General features: G+C 35.6%; 2 protein-coding genes across 3 annotated transcripts; both read left to right on the top strand.

Annotated features, from left to right (window-relative positions):
- The first annotated feature begins 63 nt into the window (after positions 1 to 63).
- On the top strand, positions 64 to 4,255 carry LOC123892409 (pentatricopeptide repeat-containing protein At5g48730, chloroplastic). The gene is made up of 3 exons (XM_045942193.1): positions 64 to 616; positions 2,699 to 3,105; positions 3,511 to 4,255. Exons 1-3 carry the CDS (start codon positions 161 to 163, stop codon positions 4,223 to 4,225), a joined length of 1,578 nt encoding a protein of 525 aa, XP_045798149.1. The 5' UTR covers positions 64 to 160; the 3' UTR covers positions 4,226 to 4,255.
- Positions 4,256 to 9,797: 5,542 nt separating this feature from the next.
- Positions 9,798 to 26,421, top strand: LOC123889950 (chromatin modification-related protein EAF1 B-like). Of its 2 annotated transcripts, none has more exons than XM_045939475.1 (23): positions 9,798 to 10,261; positions 11,506 to 11,695; positions 11,800 to 11,854; positions 11,936 to 12,033; positions 12,166 to 13,567; positions 13,661 to 13,780; positions 13,930 to 14,196; positions 15,164 to 15,355; positions 15,607 to 15,687; positions 15,904 to 15,961; positions 16,048 to 16,556; positions 16,690 to 16,743; positions 17,140 to 17,197; positions 17,308 to 17,501; positions 17,587 to 17,643; positions 17,762 to 17,842; positions 19,364 to 19,501; positions 19,591 to 19,707; positions 21,390 to 21,490; positions 21,653 to 21,868; positions 21,985 to 22,348; positions 22,589 to 24,363; positions 25,992 to 26,421. In XM_045939475.1, exons 2-22 carry the CDS (start codon positions 11,553 to 11,555, stop codon positions 24,275 to 24,277), a joined length of 5,994 nt encoding a protein of 1,997 aa, XP_045795431.1. In that variant the 5' UTR covers positions 9,798 to 10,261; positions 11,506 to 11,552; the 3' UTR covers positions 24,278 to 24,363; positions 25,992 to 26,421. The 2 variants fall into 2 exon arrangements, with proteins under 2 accessions (XP_045795431.1, XP_045795432.1); XM_045939476.1 differs by having other exon boundaries at positions 9,869 to 10,261; positions 22,646 to 24,363.
- Positions 26,422 to 27,547: the final 1,126 nt, after the last annotated feature.

The raw sequence follows: 27,547 nt of genomic DNA, 5'->3' as shown, positions 1-27,547 counted from the left end.
CCCGGTACGTACCCGGTACCGATACTCCGTCTAAAATGGAGTAAGCATGCAACATACGTCGACGTGGATATTATCGGTGGATGACTGTATGTTAATGTGTGTATGTATGCATTTTCTCTCTTCTTTCTTCTCTTCCTCAAAATAACCGAACACAAATCCAATGCCTTCTTCACTCTCCACCACCATAACCACCGCTCGCGCCCCTCCTCTACCACCACCAACAACCTCCCGTCTCAGAACCACTTCAATCCGAGCACAATCCCTAACCCTACCCGATCCAGACCATAACACGCATTCTCCCTCACCTTCTTTTGTCACCGGAGTACAAAAACTACCAATCACAACACTAGCAGTAACCGATGAACGAACAAAGAGAATCGCAAAGGAAATGGAGAAGCTGAAATTGAAGGAAGTTAAAGAGAGAAAGGAAATGAAGAATCAGAAAGTAGCTTCGCAGAAAGCGATTTCTGTTATACTTCGTAGAGAAGCTACAAAAGCTATTATTGATAAGAGAAGGAAGAAAGGTCCTGTTAATTCTAAAAAGCTTTTGCCTAGAACTGTACTTGAAGCGCTTAATGAAAGAATCGCTGCATTTCGTTGGGAATCTGCTCTTAAGGTTCATTTCTTTCTCTCTTTTTTTGAGTATTTTGGGATGAATTGAATGTGATTGGTTATGTGGAGTTTCAATGATTTGGTTTTGAGGTGTTATGAATAAAAGGATTTATGGTTGTGTGTTTGTGCATTGTTTGATTGATTAGTTGGTTTAGGTTTCTAGTTTTTGAGTGATTCAATTTGATACTTGAAAAATTGAAATTGTAGGAGTGTATCATGTCTAAGGCTCTGTTTGGTAAAAAATAGCAAATAGCTGAGAAATGACCTTATAGAGGACCTGCTTATAGTGAATAACTTGTAATAGCTTATAGTGGATAAGTTCTTGTATTTTTGGTATATATGTAAGATAATTACACTTGAATGAAAGACAAACGCGCAACAAGCGGCGTCGTTAATCCTCTTTTATTGCAAAAGCAATCCTCTTAAACACTACATCTAGAGACCTAGGAAAAACATAAGTGGATAAGTTAGTTGATTGAATTTGTAGTAGTTGGTAAAATTAGAGGTTGAACTAGCTTATAAATAAGAAATGAGTAATGACATGAAAAAAGATATATTTATTTAATGTTTAGTTTCTTTTTTCAAGTAAGATAACAGGTGTAAAATTGAGAGGGAAAAAATGATAAGCTATAAGCTAATAAAAATAAGTTATAAGCTCGTGAGAAAAAATATTACCAAATGAGTCTTTTTTTGTCATATGAGCTTATGAGCTATAAGCTCAAAATCTGGCATTGCCAAACACAACCTAACATTATCAATATAGTTGGATTTGTACATACCAACTTAATGTCATTATAGTTCCTGCAAATAACAGAAGGACAAACTCGTCAAAATTTTGCAATTCAGATATGATTTTGAAATTTTAATAATGTGTTTCGTTGTGAGACTAGATTGATACGGTATTTAATTTCATGGACAAAATTGGGTGTTTACGCGTTTAGTTTTATTTTAAACATTGTAGGAGTGGGCTGTCAGGCTCAGTTTCTCTGTTTTATTAGTTGATTGCGGAGTGGAGTTCCATTGGGTTGGTTTAGTTTTGGGTGATAAATTTGTTTGAATTGTGAGTGTTGGCGATCCTCTGTGTTACCTTGGGATCCGTGCTTGTAATTTTTTAGGTTGACTTGCTTTATAGTTAAATTCAAATCCATATGGATTCTGTTATAGGCTTTAGCTGTGGTAGTATGAATTTGGTATTTGGTCTGCAGCACTACATTGTATTTAGTTAACTTTTTCTTGGAAATGTGGGAAAAAGAAAGTTAGAATAAATGGATGAATAGGTTTGACCATTTTTTTGGTTACAGAATAGCTTTGACCATGATAATATACTCGATTGATTGAATTTCGGTTAACTTTTGGTTTTAGGCAAATAATTAATTAGATGGACAAGAACGGAAATAAGTAAGCTAATTCACAAAAAAGAGAGAACCACAATTAAACCGTAGTATGATTTGGTTGAACCACGGACCCTTAAACCTAACCTTTTATAGGTCCAATATGCAATTGTTTAAATGTTGGTTATTTATTGAAGAAGCTCTACTATTTATCATGTGATCTTAATGTGTATAGAAATGTACGGGAAAAAAGTAACCAGGAAAGTTTTAATTTATCTGCAACGTGGTAATAGTTCATTGCCATACTCCTAGCAAATTATTATCCTGTATTTTATTATCTAGCTTCAGAGTATTTAAATCACTCTCTCGCCCTTGCCTACTTTTGAGGAAGTGAAGTGATGAGGTTCCAATGTTAGCATTTAAGAAATCATATTTGCACAAAAGATACAGATTGTAGAACATAAAATGGTGTGTAATTGAAAAATGTTGCAACAGAACGAAGGCTCGAAGAGTTAAATTGATCGAGAGCGTTTTCTTTTCTGCTGTTTAATTTTAAGGATTTCTTGTACTGTGAAAGGCATCAATTTAGGATCCCATTTGCATGTACTGAAGCATGATTAAATTAGTTTTAAAACAGTGGTTGGAATTTTATGCTAAGCACTCTCTTTCTCTCTCATACACACATACACTAGTGAAACTGTTTATTTTACTGGAAGACTTGAAAATCATATCAAAACATGCTCTCGTGGTTTCAGGTTTTTGAACTACTACGTGAACAGCTTTGGTATAGACCTTACGCTGGTGTATACATCAAGTTAATAGTCATGCTTGGAAAATGTAAGCAACCTGAGAAAGCTTTTGAACTCTTTCAAGCTATGATCGATGAAGGTTGTGTCTTGGACTGTGAATCATATACGGCACTGTTATCTGCCTATGGCAGGAGTGGTCTCTTGGATAGAGCTTTCTCTCTTCTCGAGGAAATGAAGAGTACACCTGGTTGTCAGCCAGACATTCAGACTTATTCAATCCTCATAAAATCTTGTTTGCATGTTTTTTCCTTCGACAAAGTTCAGATTCTTTTATCTGACATGGCCTCTCTTGGTATCAAACCAAATACAGTCACCTACAACACCCTTATTGATGCCTATGGGAAGGCAAAAAGGTAAGATGTTTAACTTTCTTTCTGTATCTTATGAAAATACTACATGCTCAGTGTGGTTTCTGTCAGAACTTGAAAAAAGAATTTTATCATCAAACCATTGGGAGACCAGTGAGGTTGTATCTTTTTTAAAAGACAGGGAAAAGATAGACAGATTAATGCATCCTTAACCTTAATGATTTCTATAAATGAGCTCTTTCGAAGTTGCATATTGATTTCTACAGCCTACAGCGAGGCATTGGCATACCACTGTCCAATCCTGGATTTTCACCAATTTCTTGCCTTCCAACTAAAGTTGTGATGAAAATTTGTTCTTTCTTTGCTGTTTTCTTGTGTTTTATTCTTTTAGCAACCAGCTGCAGCATACTGAATAGCATATTTGTAATATAACTTTACGGTTCCTAAAAGGTTTTCAGAAATGGAATCTACACTTCTGGAAATGCTTGCTGACCAAGATTGTCAACCTGATGTATGGACCATGAATTCAACACTCAGGGCCTTTGGCAACCTAGGACAGATAGAAACAATGGAGAGGTGTTATGATAAGTTTCAGACATCTGGAATCCAGCCAAATGTTCAGACCTTCAATATTCTCTTGGATTCCTACGGCAAGGCCCGTGATTTCACAAAAATGAGTGCTGTGATGGAATACATGCAGAAATACCACTTTTCTTGGACAATTGTAACTTACAATATTGTGATTGATGCTTTTGGGAAGGCTGGGGATCTCAAACAGATGGAGTATTTGTTTAGGCTAATGCGGTCAGAAAGAATAAAACCTAGTTGTGTTACACTGTGCTCACTTGTGAGGGCTTATGCACATGCAGATAAGCCTGAAAAAATTGGTGGTGTCCTACGTTTTGTTGATAATTCAGATGTAACACTCGATACTGTATTCTTCAATTGCTTGGTCGATGCTTATATGAGGTTAGGTTGTTTGGATGAGATGAAGGAAGTGCTTGAAATAATGAAACAGAAAGGTTGTAAACCGGATTTCATAACTTATAGAACAATGATTAAAGCTTATTCATCTAAGGGCATGCATAGTCATGTAAAGGAGCTTAGAGAGCTCCTCACAACAGTGAAGAGACCTCCTTTTGAAAGAAACAAACCTGACTTTTGACGAGAATATCTACCAATACTTTTGTTTCAATTGTTTGGCTGTCTATGATCTGTTTATTTGTGCATATGGTGAATATATCTAGTAGTACTTTGAGTAGGTTGTTTACTGTCTTTGGGCTTCCTAACTTTTTGAAGGGAGGGGCTCTCTTTTGTGAGTAGACAGTAGACATTGCATTTTAAGTTTGTTTATCTACCCCTTTTCTTAGTACTTTATATAGACACTTTTAGAGGAAAGAAACATAGGGAAAATAGGGCAGAGGAAATGAGAATAAAGTTTAAGATGACTTTTTCGAGAGAGGAAGGAAAAAGAAACACAGGTTTAGGGGTTTAGCGTCAATTTTTTTTTTCTTTGAGATAAAAGAAAACATGGAATTCAACATGTCGATAGTACTCTTTTCTATTTCATTTGCATACTTGTCTCTTATTTAGTGGTGTGGTTTATTTGATGTTTCTTTATAATGTAGGGACATTGTTTTTGATGAGTAGTATGCTCCGACTGATATTTTTGTAGGCTTTCTTTATAAATCTTGTATTGCCTCATTGTTGTGTATATTCTCATTTGTTAAATATTATCAAAACTATTTTGTTTAGGAATTACTTAAGGCAATTCAAAAACATGTAGTTTATTATTTATGTAAATTGTATTGATATATAATTAGTCCTTTATTTTTGTTATAATGGTTTGTTGTTGATTTATGAATCATTTGAAATGACACTATGAGGTTACATGATATTATTGTTAAGTCATCAAAGTTCAATGACTCTATATACAAAAAGTTATACACTCATGGAAGATTCCAACTTTTGGAAGCTTTCTTTGATAAGTTTGATTCATAAAATGATTTTTGTGACTTGCACATCTTTCTTGCTTCCCATGGACTAACAAAATCAGGAGGGCTTGTCATATTCGCATCTTTGACTATTGAGAAGTTTTCTAGTAAAAATTGCAGTTTTGACATCTCTATGTCACAGATCTAATATAGAGTCTTAGAATGTGTAACAATGACAAATTGAATTCAAACGGATTTAAGCATTCCAAATGGTGAGACAGGTTTATCACTCCTTATTCCTTAATGGTGAGACAGGTTTATCACTCCTTATTCCTTAATGCTTTGTTTGGATTATGAAGGAAAGAAAATGAATGAAATGATTGTTAAATGAAAGAAAGTGAGTAGAAAGTAAGATGATTTTAAAGTTGTTTGGTAGAAGAGAATGTGAGAGGAAAACAAGAGTTAACTTATGTTAAATGACATTAATACCCATAAACAAAAATTATACTCCGTAATTACATGTTTGTATATGGGCCTTGTTGTCTTTTGTGGGGTTCCATGAGAGAATATCTTTTGGCACCTTGCACCGATGTGAGCCATCCTATCTTCTCATCTCTCATTCACCTCTCCTCATATCTTTTCGTTTATTTTTTTTTTTTTTCATTTTAAGTTTCTTTAGTTTTTGTCATGTTTGCTTAGGAATATGGATATAATGAGTACAAATCCTCTTCCTAGACTACCAACAAAAATGAGAATGGAACAAACACTTTATATGAAAAACTATTTCCTATTTCGAAAAGGTTGGTGGTAACCAGTTCATCGAAATAGAAATCTTAAAAAGAATTAGGTTTGGAATAGTAATCTGTTTTCAATTACCTGTATTCCCGGGACAGGAAGATGGTAACAATTCAAATATTTCTTTGATTTAAAGAGTATTTTCATGTTCTGTATTATACATAGAATACATTAGACCACTGTAATACAATAGAAGTTCAAAATGCAAACAGAAAAAACTTTTATATCAGTTCGTCAGTGAAAAGGTCATCAAATTTTGTCGAGGTAAGGGAATCCAAAATACTTTTATATCAGTTGAGCATCCTCAAGCTAATGGACAAGCAGAATCTGCCAATAAAGTCATATTGAGAGCTATAAAAAGGAGGCTAGCTAGCAAAGGCGAGGCTTGGGTAGCTCATATCTCGCCCATCTTATGGTCATACTATACTACGCCCCAATCTTCAACATGAGAGGCACCGTTCACAATGGTTTATGGTTCAGATGCAATTATCTCAGTCGAAATAGACCCGCCTTAGTTGGAGAAGAGAGACAACAACATTGGAAGAGAACAACATAGCCTAGAGGAAAACCTGGACATGATTGAAGAGAAGAAAGAAAAGGCACATTTCAAGGAGTTCGCCACAAAGCAGAGAGCAGCGAGGCGATATAACTCACGAGTCATACAAAGAAGGTTCAGAGAAGGTGACTTAGTATTAAAAAGGCATATGGGAAAGGATAAAGGAGGTAAGTTCGCAGCTAATTAGGAAGGCCCATTTCGCGTTCACGAAGCCTTTGAGGGCGAAGCATATCGTCTAGAGACAATGCAAGGAAAAATTTTACCCAGGACATGGAACGTCACAGTCCTGAAGTTCTATTATAGCTAGGCGAGAAACGCTTGGCACTAGAAGGAGGGGTTGAACCTTCGACCTTATGGTTAACAGCCGCACTCAAAGGAAGAATCCATAATAGACATGATTTAGGAAGTTTTTGAAGATTGAGTATTTGGAAAATGATGATTCAAATGCAACTTGAAGTACTGAATTTATAGGAAGGAAAGTACACATCGTGGACTTTAGAAATGGATTAATAGGAAACCCTAATGGTAGTTACCTCCTTGAAATGCGCGGTAATGGGCGCACATGTAGTCTTTCAAAATGGGGCGCGAAAGAACGTGTATGTAGCATGAGAAAAACGTGCTAAAATTATGCCTTTCAGATAAATCATAAGAATGCATAATCAATCATCTAGTAAGCACTTCACCTCGCCGAGTTTCGTGCTTGTGGGGGGGGGGGGGGGCTGTGGACCGGGCAATGGGCTAAAGGATAAATTAGTTAGGCCCAATAAGTCCAAAAGTAACAAAACCTAATCAAAGTGATCCATGAAGACCAGTAGGCGAGATGACAAACATACATGACATGGCGAGATGAAGCGATATGACGCCAATTGTCTTTGAACTATGAATCACGCCCAAAATATCTTCTTCTTCCAAATGGTCAACTGCCTAACTTCGCGTGGAAGAAACCATCACCGCCCATCTCCTCCATAGCTTGAGGACGAAGGAAAGAATAAACACCCCTATCCTTGCGCTGGTTCGCGGGAGAAGACGGTGGTGGCCGAAATTCCAAGAGATCAAACTTGGGGAAGAAGAAAATTTTAACCTATAAATCAAGGTTGTCAGAACCGGACCGGTCATCAAACCGGTAAGCTTACCGGTTCAAGGTTCAATTGGTCGGACCGGGGTTCAAACGGGTCGGACCGTTTTTAATTAAATAAGTATATTTAAATATTTTTAATAATATAAAATAATATTAAAGCAAAAATTACACTATATTCAAATGTGAAAGGAGTTGAGTAGTAATTAAATATTATTTTTAATTATTATATTATAAGTGTTTGTCAAAAATCATTATATTATAAGAGGTTTACTCATGCATACACAAATACCTTCCGTACAAAATAATACTTGTGTTTTTTTTATTTATATAGTTTGTTTTTGATTGGACTTAATAGTTTTAGTTGGCCCAGTAAAAAAATAATGTTATCATACTTTACTGTAACTTAGCTCAAACCCACTTATAATTATAACCCCATTTTTAGAACTTATGTTTGGAAGTTGTAAGTATAGCCGCCGCCAACCTCCTCTTGTTATCTCATTCTTTATTTTTGCTTCTGTGCACATAATTTTTTTTGTTCCATCAGACCTTTTTCATCTTTATTTACGTTCTTCTATTTCCTTTTTGTATGCTTTGCTTCTTCAAAAGATTTTTTTGTTCTCTTCCAATCTTCCTAACTCACAATACCACAATATATTTTCTTTCTCTGTCTATGATTCTCTTTCAGTCTTCTTAACTCAGAATACCACAATATAGTTTCTTTCCATTTGAAACAGAGCTTTTGCTCGTTGTTGCTTCTTTCCTTTCCTTTCACGTATTCCGATTCAAAGCGAAGCCAAACTACGTTGTTTGGTGTTTTCAGTTTTTTTTTTAAAAAAAAAACAGAACCCCTAAATCGGTCCGGTCGGTTCACCGGTTTGGCCCGGTTTCGAGTCGGTTCGAACGGTTTTTTACCGGTTCTTTTGCTATCCGTTTTTCAGGCCTAACCGAACCGCTCCACCCTCCGGTTCCCGGTCCGACCGGCCGGTCCGGTCCGGTTCTGACAACCTTGCTATAAATAGCTCTGTATTTTCATTGTAAAAGATCATCATATTTTTTATCAATCCATATTTGATAAGTTAATGTAATATCATTCTTATATTATCAATAATATAACTCCCTTGAGTGTTTACCAGAACATATATGTTATAGATTATAGATATAAATTATAGATATCTATATCTTCTATACATATAATAAAGGGAAAACTTGAAATTTGGTGTAGCCTTTTTTGTAATTCCCATAATACCCTTAACAATTTTTTGTTTAAAACTATTTCTAAACAATTTTTTATTTTTTTTTTAAAACTATTCCTAACTTCTACTCTTTTTTTTTTTCTTAACTTCTATTTTAAAAATTTCTATGTAATAATTTCTTCTCTCAAACAAAAAATAACATAACTTCTATATATTTTTTTTCATCTAACCAATTATGTTTTTAGTTTCATAAAATCGGACCACACAGACGGGACGTGGCTGTCTGGCCACTAGTCTTATATAATGTAACTTTATCTCACATACATGTCGAGTAAAAAGATCAATAAAATCAAATACTACATTGTATTATTGTGTTTAAAAAGTCGGTGAATCATTTGTAAGAAAAAAAAGTTAGTGAATCACATACCATTATTTTTATAATTTTTAAAATATGTATAGGATTTTTATTTTTGAAATATAACATCCAATTTCACATTTAATTATAACTAAACACGACAAACACCTAACTCATATACATTTAACTTAATGTCACATACATGACAAATAAAAAAATCAACAAAAGCAAAATACAGTATTATGATTATCGGGTCTAAAAAGTCAATTAATCATAAAAAAGTCAATTAATCATAAATCATCATTTTTGTAACTTCTAAAATATGTATAGGATTAAAGTCAACAACTATCTTAAAAAATCCAACAACTATGATTAATTGTTAACATAAATTATTTTCCCTCATAAAAATACCTCAATTAGTAGGGACCTTGTGCTAGAGTAAAATTTTAACAACTAAACTACTTAGTTTAAGAAAAACATTATTACTAATGCATGCATTAAGAAAAAATTAACTTTTAATTGATGCATACATTAAATTAACTTTTAATTGTGTCAAGGCTTAAATATTTAGTAAAGAAATTTATTGTTTATGTATTATGCATCAAATTATCACGACTTGCTTTATTGTTTTGGGCATGCCTTATGCCTTATTTAAACCAATTCCTTTTCCTTTTCCTGTTGAAAAAAAAAATTTAAGGAAAAATTAACTTGTAATTGATGCATACATTAATTTTCCTAAAAAAAAACCAAAAACCAAAAAATAAAAACAAGTTAAATTCATTTTTTTTTTTGATTAAATTAAATCATCACCACATCAATCAAATCTAAATTGAAAAAAAAAAAAAAAGAAGCCCAAAAGAAATGTCCAATTTGACAAAAAGCCCTCTTTTCTGTTAGTTCGTCATCGTCTTCAAGCCCACATCACTCTCTCTCTCTCTCTCTAGCAGAGTTCGCATAGTTTCTCTCTTTCTCTCTCTCTCACCTCGAAAAACACCAACAACAAAAAACAACATCAAATAACAAAATCACCCTTCGTTTTTCTTCAACTTCTAGAGAGAGAAACTAAACGTAACCCCAATTACTACTCACGGATTCTATTTATCATCACCTATACTTGTTCTGATTCCATGGCTTGCATTTCTAGGGCTAATTCCTTCTTCTTTCGTTCATTATAGACAATATTCCTCTTTTTTTGCAAAACCCTAGAAAACGAATTCGAGTTGGGAGTTTTCTTCAATTCTCCTCAATTGTGCCCTAGTTTCCAATTTCACCGAATTTTTTTACGTTCAGGTGTTTTCTCTTGGCTCAATTGTTGTTTTATTTCACATTTTCACGAAACCCTAGAATTGTACGAATTGGGGGAAATTTCCGCGGAATTAGGGTTTTGAATTTTTTGGGGAATTGTGGAGCGTTGTCTTGTAGTTGATACTGTGATACGCATTGTTGTGTAATGGTATTGGTTTGTGACTTCGTTTTAGCTTAGTGTGTAAACGTTTATGTGGGCTATGGCATTGATGTGTTATTTAATGTTGGTTTTTGTTTATTGGGTAACTAAATTAGAGCTAGTGATTTGAAGTATAAACATGTGGTGTTTACGGGTTTGAATGTTTGAAGGTGATACTTGGCGGCAACTTTTTTGATGCATGCAATAGTTGCTAAATATATATGTTTATATGTATGGTTACTAGTACTTTACGTATTAACTACACCTTGGTTTTACTCTTTTGTGATTAGTTTAGTTGGAAGCTTTTGGAATTGTATGTGAGTGTGCTGGTAGTATGATGCTTCTTTCTGGTTGTGGGTTTTCTATCCTTTGCAAAAAATTTAAGCTTTTTTTCCCGGGTCGGGTGGGGCGGGGGAGGGAAGGGCTGCTCTTTTTGCTTTATACTCTCTCATTACTCATTACTGTTGCTTTTCTTCTAGTATGTAGAAGGCTATGACTGTATAATCTGTTGACTCATGAAAAGCATTAGTATGATGATCTTTGGGGTTCTTTTATTGAAAAAATTTGCTTACATGTTTTTTGAAATGCTTTTGGGGATTGGGGTGAAAAAGATGAATCTTATGCTTGTTAAGTGTTTTGATGTAACTATTATTTGTGAGATTGTTACTTTTGACATTTTGGATTAAGGCTGTTGAAGTTACTAGGAAACTGGACGATCTAAACCACCAAAGTTAATTTGTTTTTGTGATTAAAAATGATCTGAACCTCAATTTAAAAATTTGAGCCATCCAAATACAAACTGCTTAACATGTAGTTTACATTTGGACTATGGGGGAGATTCAAAATATTGACCTCCTAATATACCAGCCTGTCGTGGAGATTTGAATTGTCTTTTCAATTAAGAACATTTGGAATTATTGATGTGTTTGTGAATTTGATGTTGCTGTTTATGTCTTTTATGCGATATTATTTATTTTCAACAGTCGTCAACATTTGTAATGTTTTACTGTTGAGAAAGTCTGTGTCCTAGGAATTGCTATGTAATTGGATTCATGCCTTATTGACTCCCTCTTTATTACAAAATTCGCAGATTCTGTATTAGATGGGAAGTGAAGCTCTTAGATATTAAGGGCGGGAATGCATGGATGTAACTCCGGATCTGCTCATGTTGTAAATGCTGAGGTTGATTCCATGGGAGGTGTTGTGGACGGCGGAGTTGGTATAGGTTTGAAAACCTCTCCGCGCCGAGTAGCAATTGAGAAGGCTCAAGCAGAGCTCAGGTGATGGAAATGGAAAAAATTTGTGTACTTTGACTTTTTAGCGTTCGTTTTAAGGATTATTATACTCTTATGCATTAAGAATAACTCATGCTCTTTGCTAGCAGGCAGGAGTATGACGTTCGTGAAGAAAGAAGAAGGGAGCTAGAATTTCTTGAAAAAGTATGGAAATTTATATCTTTTGCACTCTATTAAAACATGATTTCAATGTAAATGACCATCACTTGTGCCTTGTAATTGCAGGGCGGGAACCCTCTGGACTTTAAGTTAGGGAATGCTGCTTCTGTTAGTGTTCAGTCTACTTCACTCACTGATCAACATCAAGAACAGTTTGTGACCAGGTTGGCTATTCTGTTTTTCTTTCATATTTTGTTTTTCCTTCATTTTATCATCTGTACATGCAACTTATCTTATTAGTATGTTAATTTTCTTAATGATGCAATATTGCTGCTTTCTTTTGCCCCCCTCTTCAGTGAAGCAAAAGGTAGTTTTGTATTGACTGCCTCCCCTCATGGCGATTCTGTCGACAGCAGTGCTAGACCAGGCGCTCCTTCTATCAGTGAGCCAAATACTGCTGATAACCTCTTACTTTTTGATGGTGAGAATGAGTTGCCCGAAGGAGAAAAGCGATCTTTACATTCAAATAGAAGAAATAATATTGCTCCTTCAGAACAGTCTTCTCAAATTGGTGTGAGTCAAAATACTAAAGAGACCGAAGATTCTGCTATTTTCCGCCCATATGCACGAAGGAACAGATCGAGACCAAATCACGGTCCTCGGGGGGGTTCAAGGGATGGGAAGGGTTTGTTATCCGATACAAACAAACAAAAGGATCAAAATGTACCATCCGTTTCTAAGCCAAAGCCTGTTAGTTTAAATGGCGAGATATTTGTTAAAGACCCAGCAACAAGTGATCCATTGGATAATGAAATAATGGGTCTTCGAACTCATCAAACAAATAGTGTTAGTACTAGTCTTGCTGCAGACAAATTAGATATTACGTTGAATAGAAACTTCAAAGAAGATCAACGTATTGTACCTTCTCAGGATGATACTGTACATAACCCACTTGTCTTGGCTTTTGGCAAAGCTAGTGCAGGTGGAGAAAGGAACCCAGGAGCTTCAGGTGAACTTGAGCTTTCACCTCGTGTAGCTGCTGCACAACCTGTAGATGAATCCTGTCCTGGTCAGACAAATGGTTTTGGCAACATAAAAGTGGACAGGAAAGGTGCACCAACCGAAGACCAAAATAGCAGTGTTGCAGTAGGCCTGAAGAGTTTTGATCCAGAGTCCTGTTGTGCGCAAACTAGTTTAGCTAGAGATGTAAATAATGATACTGATATGTGTACTAATACAAAAAATGCTGATGCAAATGGAACTGCTTTGGAACAAACTTTATTTGAGAAGAAACTAAGTTCAACTGCTTCTGAAGCTGTAAAAGAAAGGAGTAAGACAAACATTGGTGAAAATGGTACTACTGCTAAGAATGAACATGCTGCTGGTTATGTAAACCATTCTGGTAGTGGTAGTAACATAAAAAATGAAGAAGACTTCCATATGAATAGTTCTAGCATGCAAAACAAGTTGAAGGATTCTTCTAGTATTAGAGGACACCATAGCAATGACAGTACTGTATTGAAGGCTGATAAAGGGGAAAGTGTTGTCATGGTGGATCATTCCAATTCCACAAAGGATGACAACTGTGAAAGGCTTCAAGTTTCTAAGGATTTGTCAATTGCTACAAATCCTCAAAGTACTCTGGCTGACAAGGTTACCACTGCTGCATCTGACTGTCAACCATGTTCTCCGCACCACTTGAAGTTAGCAGACAAGGCTCACGAGGATTCTATTTTAGAAGAGGCTCGTATTATAGAGGTATTTAATTTCTATTTTTAGTGGCTTTTGCACTTGTAAAGTTTTGGTATTTGTTCAATGAGCTATAAATTTCTGACGTCATTTGTTAAACAGGTCAAGCGGAAGAGGATTATGGAGTTATCTGCTCACGCATTACCCTCACCGATCCTTCGAAAGTCTCATTGGGATTTTGTCCTAGAAGAAATGGCATGGTTGGCAAATGATTTTGCACAGGTTTTATTTTCTAGACCTATCCGTGATTTCCTATTGTACCCTCACCCTTGTTCGTCTTTCTCGTTTAGCGTTTTGAATACAACCCCAATTAAATTTACTAGATATTTGATTTTCAAAAAATCACTTATCCACCAAAATGTGATTTGTAGGAGCGTCTTTGGAAGACAACTGCTGCTGCGCAACTCTGTCATCAGGCATCTTTTACTTCTCGGTTAAAATTTGAAAAGCAAAACAAGAATCTGGAGATGAAAATTTTGTGCCACTCCATGGCAAAAGCTGTCATGCAGTTTTGGCATTCAGTTGAGTTACTACTTGACAAAGATGTCCCTGAACATAACTGTATTGGCGGTGCAGTTGAATCTGAGAAAGTTGATTCGAATGAAGTTTCTAGGGATAAGCGGAAAAACTCTGAAATGGTGCTGGTTATTTTCTTTAACCTTTTATTTTGTCCACTAAAAAAATTATCCTTTTCTATTGGTCAATGGCCGTCACTTCGGTTGATGTGGTCATAGGGCTGAACTGTTATATGGTTTTGTTTAATTAGTCACTCACATGAGAAAACATTCCTTTTGCAGTCAAATGATTTTACAGCAGTGTATTCACTTGTGTGTGTGTGTGTGTGTGTATGTTTTTTTGTAGTGTGTAAACTTCAACAAGATACTTAGATGTTATGCTATGTGGGATCCTGAATTTAGTGACTGTATGTGCAAATGTCTATCAATGGTTTGGTTGTTAAGGTTCATTGTTGATTTTATGTGCAAAAATGATGAAGCTAATTATGGTTGAAGTTAATATTTGATTGTATTGTTTATGCCTATAACCGGAAAATAAAATTTTCAATACGTTTGTACCTGATTTTTATTTTGATAAATTGTACCTGATTTCCATTTAGTGAAGATTTGTATGTTTTAGTCTTAAAGATATGTTTGAACTGTTCATTATTTACTATGTTTATATTTTGATTATTATTGTTAAGAAGTCCTACATCAGTTGCGAGATGGCCTGAATGTGTGTTTATAAGTGAGGACAACCCTCACCTTACTAGCCGGTATTGTAAGGATGAATTAGGTCCAACTCCCAGTTCAAAGAATTATATTCTCATATTTTTTTTACTTTCTTGTTGGACATTGTTGTAATGCTTGTTGATGTATGTTTGTGTAATTTGCCTGCCTGTTTTGTACAGTAGTTATATGCACAAGAGGTTGATGCCTGTTGCATGATCTGAATGCTCGTGATCTGTGTTATATTAGATACTTGTGTTGTTTTCGCCTTATTTGGTGGTCAATTTTCACTTTCTGCACTACTTTAAGTTACGAGGTTTTGTTTTTGTTGACATTATGAGATGTTTGTTAGTAATGCTTTAATGTTGGTGATTTTGGCCAGGAATCAAGTAACTGCTTGGAGGGACAAAATGCCAGGAAAAAATTGGGACTCAAAGTGCATTCCTATGCTTTGCGGTATATAATGGATAGTAGGTCGCATGGAATTTCCTCTCAAGCAGAAGCACCAGCAACTCCGGATAAGATATCTGATTCCGGTACTGTTGACATGTCATGGGAGGAAAATCTTACGGAAGTATGGACAAGTTACATTTATTTATATGATTAGCTTATTAATTTTGTAAATTATTGACCCATTTCTCTCATGTTTATTTTCACCGCTTTTGTTAAATATAATTGTTGTTTGTGAAGTCCGCAGTATATGGTTCTTTCAATATGATTTAATTGATGATTTTGTGGTTTACTTTTTACTAGTAGTTTATGAAAAACTATTTGTTTTACCTGAAATATCTCATTTACATATTGTATATTTAATTTAATTTTCAGGAAAGTCTTTTCTATACAGTTCCTCCCGCTGCCATGGAAACATACAGAAAATCCATTGAATCTCATTTTGTATTGTGCGAGGTAAATGTATTATCATATATGCTCAAATTTTATTACTTCATGCATTTGTAGATAGTGCGGTGCTTCTTGAATGGTGTTTAAGTTTTATATGGTTAAACTTTTTTTGAGGACAAGCTTTATATATATATATATATATATACATATCTGTGTGTGTGTGTATGTACATATTTTAATATGACATTTTATCTAACATTTTGTTGATAATTTTTTTTTTAGAAAACTGGTAGTAGCATTCATGAAGAAGTTGAAACATCCATATATGATACTGCAGCAGGTACTATTGGGACTATATAGATTATTTCATTTATGAGTTGTTTGTTGATCAGTCTGGAATTAATCACAATATTTTCCCTTTTTTAGAGTTTGGGTGTGAAGAGGTTGCATACGATGAAGATGAAGGAGAAACCAGCACTTATTATTTGCCTGGTACCTATGAGGGTAGAAGATCATCTAAGCCGGTACAGAAGAAACACAAACATAGGATGAAATACACGCATAGGTCCAATGAAATTGGAACTGATATGCCTTATGCGCACTATTCAACTGGAGCTCATCCGTCCACACTATATGGAAACAGGCCTGCTAATTTAAATGTTGGTACAATAACGAAACGCACACGTACAGCTTCTCGGCAAAGAGTTGTGAGTCCGTTTTCTGTGGTCGCTGGGACAGTACAGGCTCTTGCTAAGATAGATGCTACTTCAAGTGGAGATACCAATTCCTTTCAGGATGACCAAAGTACTTTACATGGTGGATCACAGCTCCAGAAGGGTATGGAGGTAGAGTCGGTTGGAGATTTTGAAAAACAGTTACCTTATGATTGTGGTGAAACATCGGTTAAACCAAAGAAAAAGAAGCCTAAGAATATGGTAATCAAAATATACATTCACGTAACTAAGTCTACATACTTCTTTTTAAGATGTGGCTACTTTTTCTATTTAATTTATTTTAGGAAACTGTATTTTTACTGCGATTACTTAACAATAACAATTATTTCTACAGGGTTCTGCATATGATCCGGGATGGCAGTTGGAATCTGTTGTTCCAAGTGAACAGGTGATTTGTTTCTTCAAAATTTCCTTGTCTTGATATCTGTCTACCTCTTTGGACACGATAAGCTAGGCTTGAGTTCTGTGTAATTTGGCATAAATTTGCTGTAACCGGGGATGCAACTTTGTTGATGTTTTAGTTTATATATATATTGGTTTGAGGGGGGGGATAGAGTTGAAGCTGTTTGCTGGAGAGTTTTGTTTTGTTTTTTTTTGGGTACAATAGAACGTTTATTCCTGCCTTTTTTTTGTTGGTACTTTAGAACATCATCATCACAAGTCACAGTTTGTGTGCCTACAACCAATTGCAAATTCCGAAGCCTTCGTCTGTATTGCTTAATATTTTTAGACAATACTTTCCACAGTACTTATCCTTTGATGTCTTAATGTGCTTATAATGCAGCGGGATCATTCCAAGAAGAGATCGGATAGTCATCACTTTGACTCCAATGGAAATAGTGGTAAATCACCTTATCAAATATTTATTCTTTAGATTTTTTTTTTTTGGTTTTACTTAAAATTAATTTTCTATTCTCTCCACGCTTTATGTACTAACCGTTCTGTTATGTAGGTTTGTACGGGCAACATATTGGGAAGAAGCCAAAGATGACAAAGCAATCGCTTGAAACTTTTGAAAATATTTCTCCAATAAATAATTCTATTCTCTCCCCAGCTGCTTCGCAAATGAGTAACATGTCCAATCCAAATAAATTGATTAGAATCATTACTGGACGAGATAAGGGAAGGAAAGCCAAACTACTGAAGGTAATTCTGGTGTGAATTTGTTGACTGACAGTCTTGTAGCAAATTTTCCCTTGTCATCCTACTTATTTTTCTTTTATTCTTATAGAATTCTGCTGGAGGACAGCCTGGTTCTGGAACTCCTTGGACACTATTTGAAGATCAGGTTTTTGTAATTCACAAGAGATCTAAAATTTTGTTATATGGTCCTTTGTAGAATAAATAAACTTCTATCTCGACAACTCTGTGGAAAAGGCTTATCCCTTTTCTCTTCCATGTCACAGGCTCTTGTTGTCCTGGTTCATGATATGGGTCCTAACTGGGAGCTTGTAAGTGATGCTGTCAACAGTACTTTACAATTTAAGGTAATGATGTGCAAATATGGTATGAACATGGAATATCTCTTGGAACTTTGTTATCTTGTTTATTATGAAGTTTTAAATGCGGATATTTTTTTTATTGCAAAAATTATTTAGTCAATTGTTTAGGTTTTCTCAGAATACAATGGGGCCTAAGATAGAAAAACATAGAAAATTAGACAAAGCAGCTAAAGTTGTTATAATGTTGGCTTGGTGATTAAAAGTGTTGACAACAGTGGCTCGAAGCTTAGCATAATAGTAGGAGAGTGGCCGGAGATGATCAATTCAAATTTACTTGTATTGGGAAACCAAGTAGTAGTTAGTTGTTAAAGGGAAACCCTTTGTTGTTGTGTAAATCTTGGAAGGAGAATTCTATTCTTTTACTCTCTTGTCATTCTCAGATCTCTCACACTTGGGTCCGTATCAATTTTGATCCCACTTATTGGATATCTCATCAAATGCAATATAGAAACGACTACTCAAGGAAGACAATCGGCAGTAATGGAACTCAAATCACATTTTTTGGATTCTTTTGTGGCTGAGGTTTGGGAAGAATATGCATTTGATGTATAGGGAATTCAAAATTTACTGGATAAGCAGATGAGAAAATTGGGCACAATCGATAAAGACGACAGGAAATTCATGACTGAAAGGAGAGAAAGCCAGTCACAATACAATGATTCTGAGTTCTTCTATGAATTTATGTACTGAAGAAGAAAGATGGAATTGGAGAATTATGAGACAAAAACTGTATGGGTTGGATTGTTTGTGCAGGTTCACTGAGGTGTAATGGACAAATCTTAGGATTGTTCTTCTGAGAAATGAAAGCAAACGAACGAAAGTCTAATAGTCCCAGATAGAAAAAATTAATTTATGTACTAAATAATTTTTTTATAACATGAGTTAGAGTCTCTGAATTACAGGGTACCTATGTTTGCAGAGATTGCAGAGGCTTGCTCTAGAGGCTTCTAATTCTGTTATTTACAGCTCAGAACATAACTAACTGAAGCTTACAGTAGAACTGAACAGCTATGTTGTTAAAAATTTGAAAGAATACAAACCAATGTACAATTCCCGTGCACTTTAAACATTTCCCCTTATAAACTCATCCAGGATGACTCCCAAATTTCTCCCTGCAAATGAGGCAGAATTTCAGGGGGATTTCATTGACAGGAGTTATGATATAAAACAATGGAAAATAATACAAATCAGTTAAAAGTAGTTATTACAGAAATTTTTAGGTGGTTAGAGTTAGTAAGAACAGGGGCTAAGGGCTTAAGCTTAAATAGTATGAGAGCAGCTGAAGAAAATTCTTTCAGATTTTAGTAATGAGAAATTGAGCATTTACTCATTTGTAAAAAGGGGAACCATCTGTTGTATAGGATGCTGTGAAGGAGATATTGCTTCCTTTTCTGTATTGTTATGAACCATCACAAAAATGTGTTCTCTCTCTCTCTTCTTTATTACTTAGTTCTCATCCTCTTGTGTCTGTAACATAAGTTGCATGTTTTTTTGTAATATTTCCAGTGTATCTTTCGGAAACCAAAAGAATGCAAGGAGCGTCACAAGATTTTAATGGACAAAAGTGCTGGTGATGGTGCTGATAGTGCTGAAGATTCAGGGTCTTCTCAATCATACCCATCAACACTACCTGGAATTCCAAAGGTATGTATTAACTTTACTGTATCCTCATGCTTGTCGAAGCTTTGCAGCTTTTAATGGTTTGATTTTTTTTTTGGGGATATCTTTAACAGGGTAGTGCCAGGCAGTTGTTTCAACGTCTACAAGGGCCAGTGGAGGAGGATGCACTGAAGACCCATTTTGATAAAATTATCAAGATTGGGCAGAAGCAACGTTACCACAGGAATCAGGTTTGATGGAGAAACATCTTTTATTTAGTGGTTCTAATATGCAATGACATTTAAATATGGTATCTATAACTGTTCAAGTCAGATGATTAGTATTAAGTTTAATGACAGGTAGTTAACTTAAATAAGGAACAGTTGAACTTTAGTGGTTGGAAATGAGAAGTCGAAAAATCCAGCTTGAATTGAGTGATGCTTGCAATTGTATGAAAATAAGATTCTACTGTATTTTAGCATTGGCTGAATATTTTCCTGCCTTAACTAACTAGTTGTCGTGATGTTATAATTTAGAAATCTGTGTCCTGTCTCTGTTCCAACTTTTAATTTATTTACTATTTTTTTTTATTTTAAATCTAGGTGTAGTGCTTCCTTTTCGTGTATGATTATTCGAACGCGTATCCTTATTTTTCATCATCATTTCCTTTTTAGAAATTGAACTCTAGAGGCAGGCCCAGGTTAAGCCCAGGGTGAGCACTTGCACACCCTCAAGTTTTAAAAATTACACCGATAATCATATATTTTTGAATTTAGCACCCCAGAAAATTAAGTTTTGCACCGCCATTTTGTCTCATTTCATTTTCGGTGCTGCACACACTGACAAATTCTATCCTATTTCACTTTTTCAGGGTAGACTGACTGAACCGTCTTTTCATGTTAATTAATTATTATGTTATTAATATTATACCATTACTTAATGTTCCATTTTTTTATATTTCTCTTAAATTTATATTTATATATGGCAAAAATACAACTCAAGTTACCACCAAGCCAAAATTATTGCTGTGAAAATTTGCCATATTTATATATCACATAATAATTTAAATTTTCATCTTGAGGATATTTAATACCATGCATAGATATACATTTAAATAAATAATAAAGTAAATAACCAATTTGAATATCTCATATCCCATACAATTTATTGTCTTCCTTGTGTTGCACACACAAAGACTTTTACTAAAAAAAGACATGTTCAGTGTCGTAAATAGTACTTGTATGGTAAAAATTGTAGAGACATTTGATGCGTTGAAGTATGGGTTCGACAAACAATATTTTTCTTTTTTTTTTTTGGTTGTGTTTTCTCTTTTCTTTTTTTGTCTTAGCCTAGTAACAAAAAAACAATATTTTTCTTTTACACATTCAATTTTAATTCTCTTTTCGACATTTAAATATAAAAAGATAAAATACTGAAAAATTTATAAAGTCCGAAGAAAAAAGTGAATTTCATAAATTTTTAGGAAGTTAACTAATATAACCATTTTATTCCACTTATTATTTGTATTTATACATATTTAAAATTATTTATTTCAGTCCATTTTTCGCACCCCATGACCCAGGGTCCTGAATCTGCCACCAACTCTGTCACCATATCCGGTTGAAGTCCTGGATGATTCGAATACTAGTCTTAGTTAAACAGTTGGGCATTTGATCATTTTTCTGTCATGTTTTGTTCTATATTTAGGATGAGATTTCCTAGCAAACTCACCTTTTATTGTCAACTTTTGTTATGGAACTTTACTCTGATTTTGAATGCTTTGACGTTGTACACACCTTACAATATTATGAGTATGAGCTATGGTCAGGTTTATATGGCATAGCTAATTTCTTAGTTTATATGGCACCTGTCCCCATCTTCCTTCTTAGTTTATATGGCATAGCTAATTTGAAAATCTTTTGTTTAAATGTAGAATGATAACCAGGATTTAAAACAACTAGCACCTGTCCATAATTCTCATGTGATTGCTCTCTCCCAAGTTTGCCCAAACAACTTGAATGGAGGACTTTTGACGTAAGTTCCATTTAATGCACACATATATGTGTGTATTTATGTATGCATTGTAACACGCGTTTCATAATCATGAAAAATTTTACGTACTTATTTAGCTGAAATTATGTTTACGTAGTAATTTTCGCATTTTTATGTACATTAATGTTTGAATTCTGGTTGAAGGCCACTTGATCTTTGTGATACAAATGCAACAAGCCCAGATGTGCTATCCCTTGGGTATCAAGGTTCTCATGCTGCTGGTTTAGCATTACCAAACCATGGTTCTGTACCATCAGTTCTTCCCTCATCTGGGTTAAGCTCTTCCAACCCGCCACCTTCTGGTATGAGTCTTGGCAACAACTTGTCATCGCCATCTGGTCCAATGGCAGCCTCTGTCAGGTTTGCATATTTTATAACTGGATATTCTTGTGCAAGTGTGTGTGTGTGTGTGTGTGTGTGCGTGTATGCATGATAATCTTGGTGATGTAACTGCTAGGTTCTGCATTTTTTTACAGGGATAGTAGATATGGAGTTCCTAGAGGTGTACCATTATCAGTTGATGAACAGCAGAGATTACAACAATATAATCAGTTGATATCCGGCAGAAACATGCAACAGTCTAGCATGTCTGTTCCTGGATCTCATTCAGGAAGTGACCGTGGTGTTCGGATGCTGTCTGGTGCAAATGGTTTGGGCATGATGGGTGGGATTAACAGAAGCATTGCAATGGCAAGGCCAGGGTTTCAAGGAATGGCATCATCATCTATGCTTTCATCTAGTATGGTGGGGATGCCAAGCCCTGCAAATATGCACTCTGGAGTTAGTGCCGGACAAGGAAACTCAATGCTGAGACCTCGTGATAATGTACATATGATGAGGGTAAGATGTGTTCCTAATCACTATTAGGCTTTAGTTGGTACCATAGTGGCAACGGTGCTGGAATTTCCACACTAACCATGAAACTTAATATCCATTAAACTAGGCATCTATTGTCTTGTGAATTTTGCTGGGCAACAAGCTCATGACTATATATTTATATCAGTTCTCTCTTTTATGTTTTATCATTTACGGTGTTCCTATTTTATTTCTATTAATGATTTTTCCATCCACTTTCTTTAGCCGGGCCATAATCAAGGACATCAAAGGAAAATGATGGTTCCAGAACATTCAATGCAGGTCACCCAAGGGAACAGCCAAGGCATGCCCGCTTTTAGTGGGATAAGTTCTGCTTTTAATAGTCAGACAACTCCCCCATCTGTTCAGCAATACCCAGGACATGCCCAGCAACCTCATCAACTATCTCAGCAACAGTCTCATCTCAGCAATTCCCATCCACATCTTCAAGGTCCAAATCACGCTACAAATTCACAACAAGCCTATGCTATCCGATTGGCAAAGGAAAGGCAACTGCAGCAGCGTTATCTTCAGCAGCAGCAGCAACAGCTTTCTGCGACAAATGCTTTGAATCCACATGGTCAGGCACAGGCCCAACTTCCCATATCACCACCTCAGCAAAATAGTTCCCAGGCCCAACCACAAAATTCATCTCAGCAAGTATCTCATTCCCCTGCAACACCATCATCTCCTTTGGGTCCAATGTCATCTCAGCACCAACAGCAGAAACATCATTTGCCACAACCTGGATTCAGTAGAAACCCTGGTTCTAATGTTACCAGTCAAGCAGTGAAGCAACGGCAACGACAGGCACAGCAGCGGCAGTATCAACAACCTGCTAGGCAGCATCCTAATCAGCCACAGCATGCACAGCCTCAACCACAGGCCAAAATTTTGAAGGGAATAGGACGAGGAAACATGTTGCTCCATCAGAACAATCCTGTGGATCCTTCTCACATAAATGGATTATCTGTAGCTCCAGGAAGCCAACCTATTGAGAAAGGGGATCAAGTCACGCAAATGTTGCAAGGTCAATCCTTATATGCTGGATCTGGTTTAGATCCTAATCAACCACCCAAGCCATTAGGTCCTGCTCATCCTTCTAATCATTGCCAATTGCAGCAGAAGCTACATTCTGGATCTACCAGTTCTTCATCAAAGCAACATCAGCCATCAGTATCTCCTTCTGACAGTAACATACAAGTTCAGGTTTCACCGGTTGCTTCAGGTCATATAACTACAACACAGCCTGCTGTTGTTTCTCCCAACCATCATCAACTGCAAATGCAATCTCAGACGCCGTCTAAGCAAATTAATCAAACACAACTAAATGTTCAGAAAACATTGCAACATAACTGTCAGGTGCATTCTGAGTCGTTAAGCATGTCTCAAACAGATTCACTTAAAATTGATCAACAGCCTGGAAATAGTGCTTCTCAAGTCAGTACAGGCACTTCAATGTCTCAGGGATCTATGGATTCAACTAGTGTGTTAGCAGTTGCTCCTGTGTCCTCTCAGAGGAAAACTTCAGAACCATCATTTGATTCCCCCAATCCCAATCCAGTTACTCAAGTGAGCTCTTTGGAGAGCACATCTGTTGGAAATTCAGCTGCAACTGAGCCACCAACTGTTAACCCTGGGCTGGGCCCACGGAAGTTATCGGCTAACTTGCCTTCTCATGCACATAATTCTGGGGCACAGTGGCAGCATCATCAGTCTTTGCCTCTTAAACAACAGTCTTCGTTGCAACCAAATCTGTCTCAACAGTCATGCCAACAAACGGAACATCAGCCGCAGCAACAGGAGGAGGAGCAACATTTTCCCAAAGATGTGGCTTTGCAACATCAAGTACAAAATCTACAACCAGCACAGAGCAGTTTGCTTATACGTCCACCTAACTCTACAGTAGAATAATGATTTCTGATGGATGGAGCAGCTTTGAGTTTGCTCGGTTCTGTCAGAACTAGAAATCTTTAGGCCCTTTTGTCAGCACTGTACAGGTATTTTTATTTTCTGTTTTGCCTTGTATATATAATTTAACAAACGCTGAATTGCACATATGTTCCTTTTTGTGATGTTTTTTGTGGAGGGTTGGGGCAAATTAATGTGACTTGTGTATTCGAGGTATACTAATCATTCATATTTTGGGATTGTTGCAATTTTTGTCGGTGGATGTTCTTGTTCACAATGATAATCTCAAGTCAGTAGTTTATATTCACTTTCCAAACAAGCAGCATTGTTATTTGAGTTTTATGGTTCTGCAGTACTCAGTCTGCTAATTGGTTTAGTGCTGAAAAACGAAAAAAATTGGGGTTAGGGGATTTTTGCCATACATCCTAGTAGTCTAGTAGCCTTCACTAGGTAGAACCTATGTTGTTAAAAGCGGCTGACGCGGCCGCAATAGTGACGTGGAGCGGATTTTTTGAGGTGACCGCTCCCAGCCACACTGGTGCGTCGCGTATGGGTAAAGCGGCTGGAGCGGGCAATATTGCGAGAGCGGAGCGGGTCAGATGCGGTTGGAGCGGCTGAGTTTCACATGAAAAGAAATGAAGAACGAAAAAGAAAAAGAAGCACGACGAAGATTAACATGGAAGAACTGCTTAAAGAAAAAGAAGACAATGGAAGAACGACATATAGTCGTTTGTTGGTTTGCCGCTGATGTGAAAATGAAGTAGCTGGCGGCGGATGAGAATATGAGAACTAGGGTTTCATATTTCTTTCATAATTGGGTAGTGGGCTGGGCTAGGTCCATATTAAACCAACCAACAAACCAAAAGGGATAACTTGTTAATACTATTTAAACAATCAATTTAATTTAAAAAAATAAATACACAAAGATATTAATACTAAATATTAATTAATATTAAAATTATTTTTTATTTATATTATTGCTAATAATCAATTAATTTTTTTTCTACAATAAAAAATCAATTGATTGTCTTTAGTTTTTCATTTTTATTAATATCAAATATATTTTTTTTCACACTTTCTCGGTCCTTAATAAAATATTTATTTTTTATTGTCCGCGCCGCTCCTCATTACCGCGCCGCTTTGCCGCGTTAATAACTTTGGCTAGAACTCTGTAATTTGCTTGGAAACAAGTACAATCATTCAAATAAATTAATTAATGGTATCCTACGAATAATATTTTCCTTTTAACGGGATAACTTCTCTTAGTTGTTGTTTTTAATACAATATTTATATTTATTCCATCAGGGCGACACATAAATGTCGGTTTCTATCGCATTTTAGATTGACTAATAATTCAAATTTGTATTGCTTTCGTTATTTAAACCACCTGCGAATGCTTAAAAAAGCCGTTTTTTTTCTTTTCAAGTCCCATATAGCCCCCATATGATTTCCGTTTTATCCTATACTTACTGCATGTCTCCAATGGTTGTGGATTAGATTTGCTCCCAGTCAAAATCAATTGATGAAATTTGCTCTATTTGTTACACTATCCTAATCCTAATGACTATATTAGATTTTGTCTTGAGTATGAAAAATCCGTGCTTTTGACCACTCTTTTCTGGTTGTATTGAAATATTGTCACATGTTAGAATAGAAATAGAAATATTAGTTGCAGAAAATTGGAGAAAACTTCAATAAACTTGTCGGTTTTGTGCAGATGAAGCTGGTCATTCATGTGGGCTTTTGAATATGGAGATGGATATCCATTGTTTACTGCAGGTCCTGTTAAATGATTAACAAAATTTATATTGGTAGGCATCATCACATGCTTTATTCTTGTTTCGAATGTCTTGTATATTACCACTGTTCTTAGAGGGTTTTTCCCATTTTCTTTTTTTGAAAGAGACGAAGATAGAGGTATGTGTACAGGGTCGTCTCTTCTTGTACTTTCCCCCTCTTTTATTTTCCTTGTTCTCCCTGCCATCATGCAGAGGAACATTTTTTTGTTCTGTTAGTTTAGATTATGTATTATTATACCCTGTTAGATGATTGGGTAGCAATCATTTTTATGAGCAAAAGCCAATTCAAAGTTTTGTGAATACAATATTTCTGATATATGCACTAATGGATAGTGTTTACTTATTCAATATTCTATCTGAACCTGTTGGGTTTTTAATAGTGTAAGTTCCCACGTTTCAGTTTCTGAAATGTGACATCTGGCAAGTCCGACCTTATCTTACTTCTTTATGTATAGAAACGGCACCTATTTTAGTTCAAAATGCAGATGTCAGCAAGTTGCTCTCTTTGGAATCATTATTACAAGGTTGGAGATGTGAAGTTGGGTATGATATATATTTGTTTGATGTTTTCAAAAGGTGCTGTTGAGATGCAACTTTCTCTACTTTGTTTTTTACTCTTGAGTGGAGATTGTACTTCTAGGGGTTATGTTCTGTTCTGATGAAATGCTTGTATTTTTGTCAATAGCTTCATTTATATATGATGCTGAAGTTGTTCTTTTAGTAACTAAGTGCATCGTGTTACCTTGCACGAGGAACTTTTTTTAAAAACTATAATAGAGGTTTTGCTTCGATATCTGTAAGAACAGCAGAAAGGTGTTGCTGTGGGATGCTGAGACGGTCAATAAAGTCAGTATGGTAAGAACGAGTTATTTTGTTTTTTGTCTGTTAGGATCTATTAGCATTAACATGATCTCTAACAGCCTCACTAGAGTTTCCTATTGTAGGATAGATGCTTTCTTTAGTAGTTTATGATTTAAATGGCACGATCTGTGTTCTGATGTAACGAAGTTAGCTACTTGATTCAATTTATTTGAAGTGTTGGAAAAATATCTTAGGTACAACTTGTCAACTTCTGAAGCAGATTTTGGTGTTTGATTACTAACTATACACCAAAATCTGTTAATTTATCCTTGTAGAATACATACATTCTTGGTATTTGAAGTTGATGTCTGTATGAATTAAGATTGATGGTAATTATGAAGCAACAATGTTTCTTCATCATTGTATGCTCTAGATTCTTTAGGGTCTGTTTGGTGGGGTTTAGGGAGGGTAGAGCCTTGGAAAAAAAAAGAAAAGAAAACAGTGGAAAGAATGAATGGTATTGAGAGGGACTTGGATACAGTGCAGTCACTGTGATGCAGTCAGTGCATCACAGTTGTCTGATTGAAATCAAACGGTTCAGATTTAAATGCAGTTTAAATATAATAATTCTGATCTTTAAATACAAGCCGTCCGATCTGGATCCAACAGTTTT

Source organism: Trifolium pratense, linkage group LG6 (genome assembly GCF_020283565.1).
Source record: "Trifolium pratense cultivar HEN17-A07 linkage group LG6, ARS_RC_1.1, whole genome shotgun sequence".
NCBI lineage: Eukaryota > Viridiplantae > Streptophyta > Magnoliopsida > Fabales > Fabaceae > Trifolium > Trifolium pratense.
Note: the sequence above shows the minus strand (reverse complement) of the source record. Positions and strands in the feature narration are given on the sequence as shown.

Coding starts and splice junctions, on each gene's coding strand:
- LOC123892409 (XM_045942193.1), top strand. CDS start 161: ATGCCTTCTTCACTCTCCACCACCATAACCACCGCTCGCGCCCCTCCT. Junction 617..2,698: donor GTTGGGAATCTGCTCTTAAG/GTTCATTTCTTT, acceptor TCGTGGTTTCAG/GTTTTTGAACTACTACGTGA. Junction 3,106..3,510: donor GCCTATGGGAAGGCAAAAAG/GTAAGATGTTTA, acceptor GGTTCCTAAAAG/GTTTTCAGAAATGGAATCTA.
- LOC123889950 (XM_045939475.1), top strand. CDS start 11,553: ATGCATGGATGTAACTCCGGATCTGCTCATGTTGTAAATGCTGAGGTT. Junction 13,568..13,660: donor AAGAGGCTCGTATTATAGAG/GTATTTAATTTC, acceptor TTTGTTAAACAG/GTCAAGCGGAAGAGGATTAT. Junction 14,197..15,163: donor AGCGGAAAAACTCTGAAATG/GTGCTGGTTATT, acceptor GATTTTGGCCAG/GAATCAAGTAACTGCTTGGA.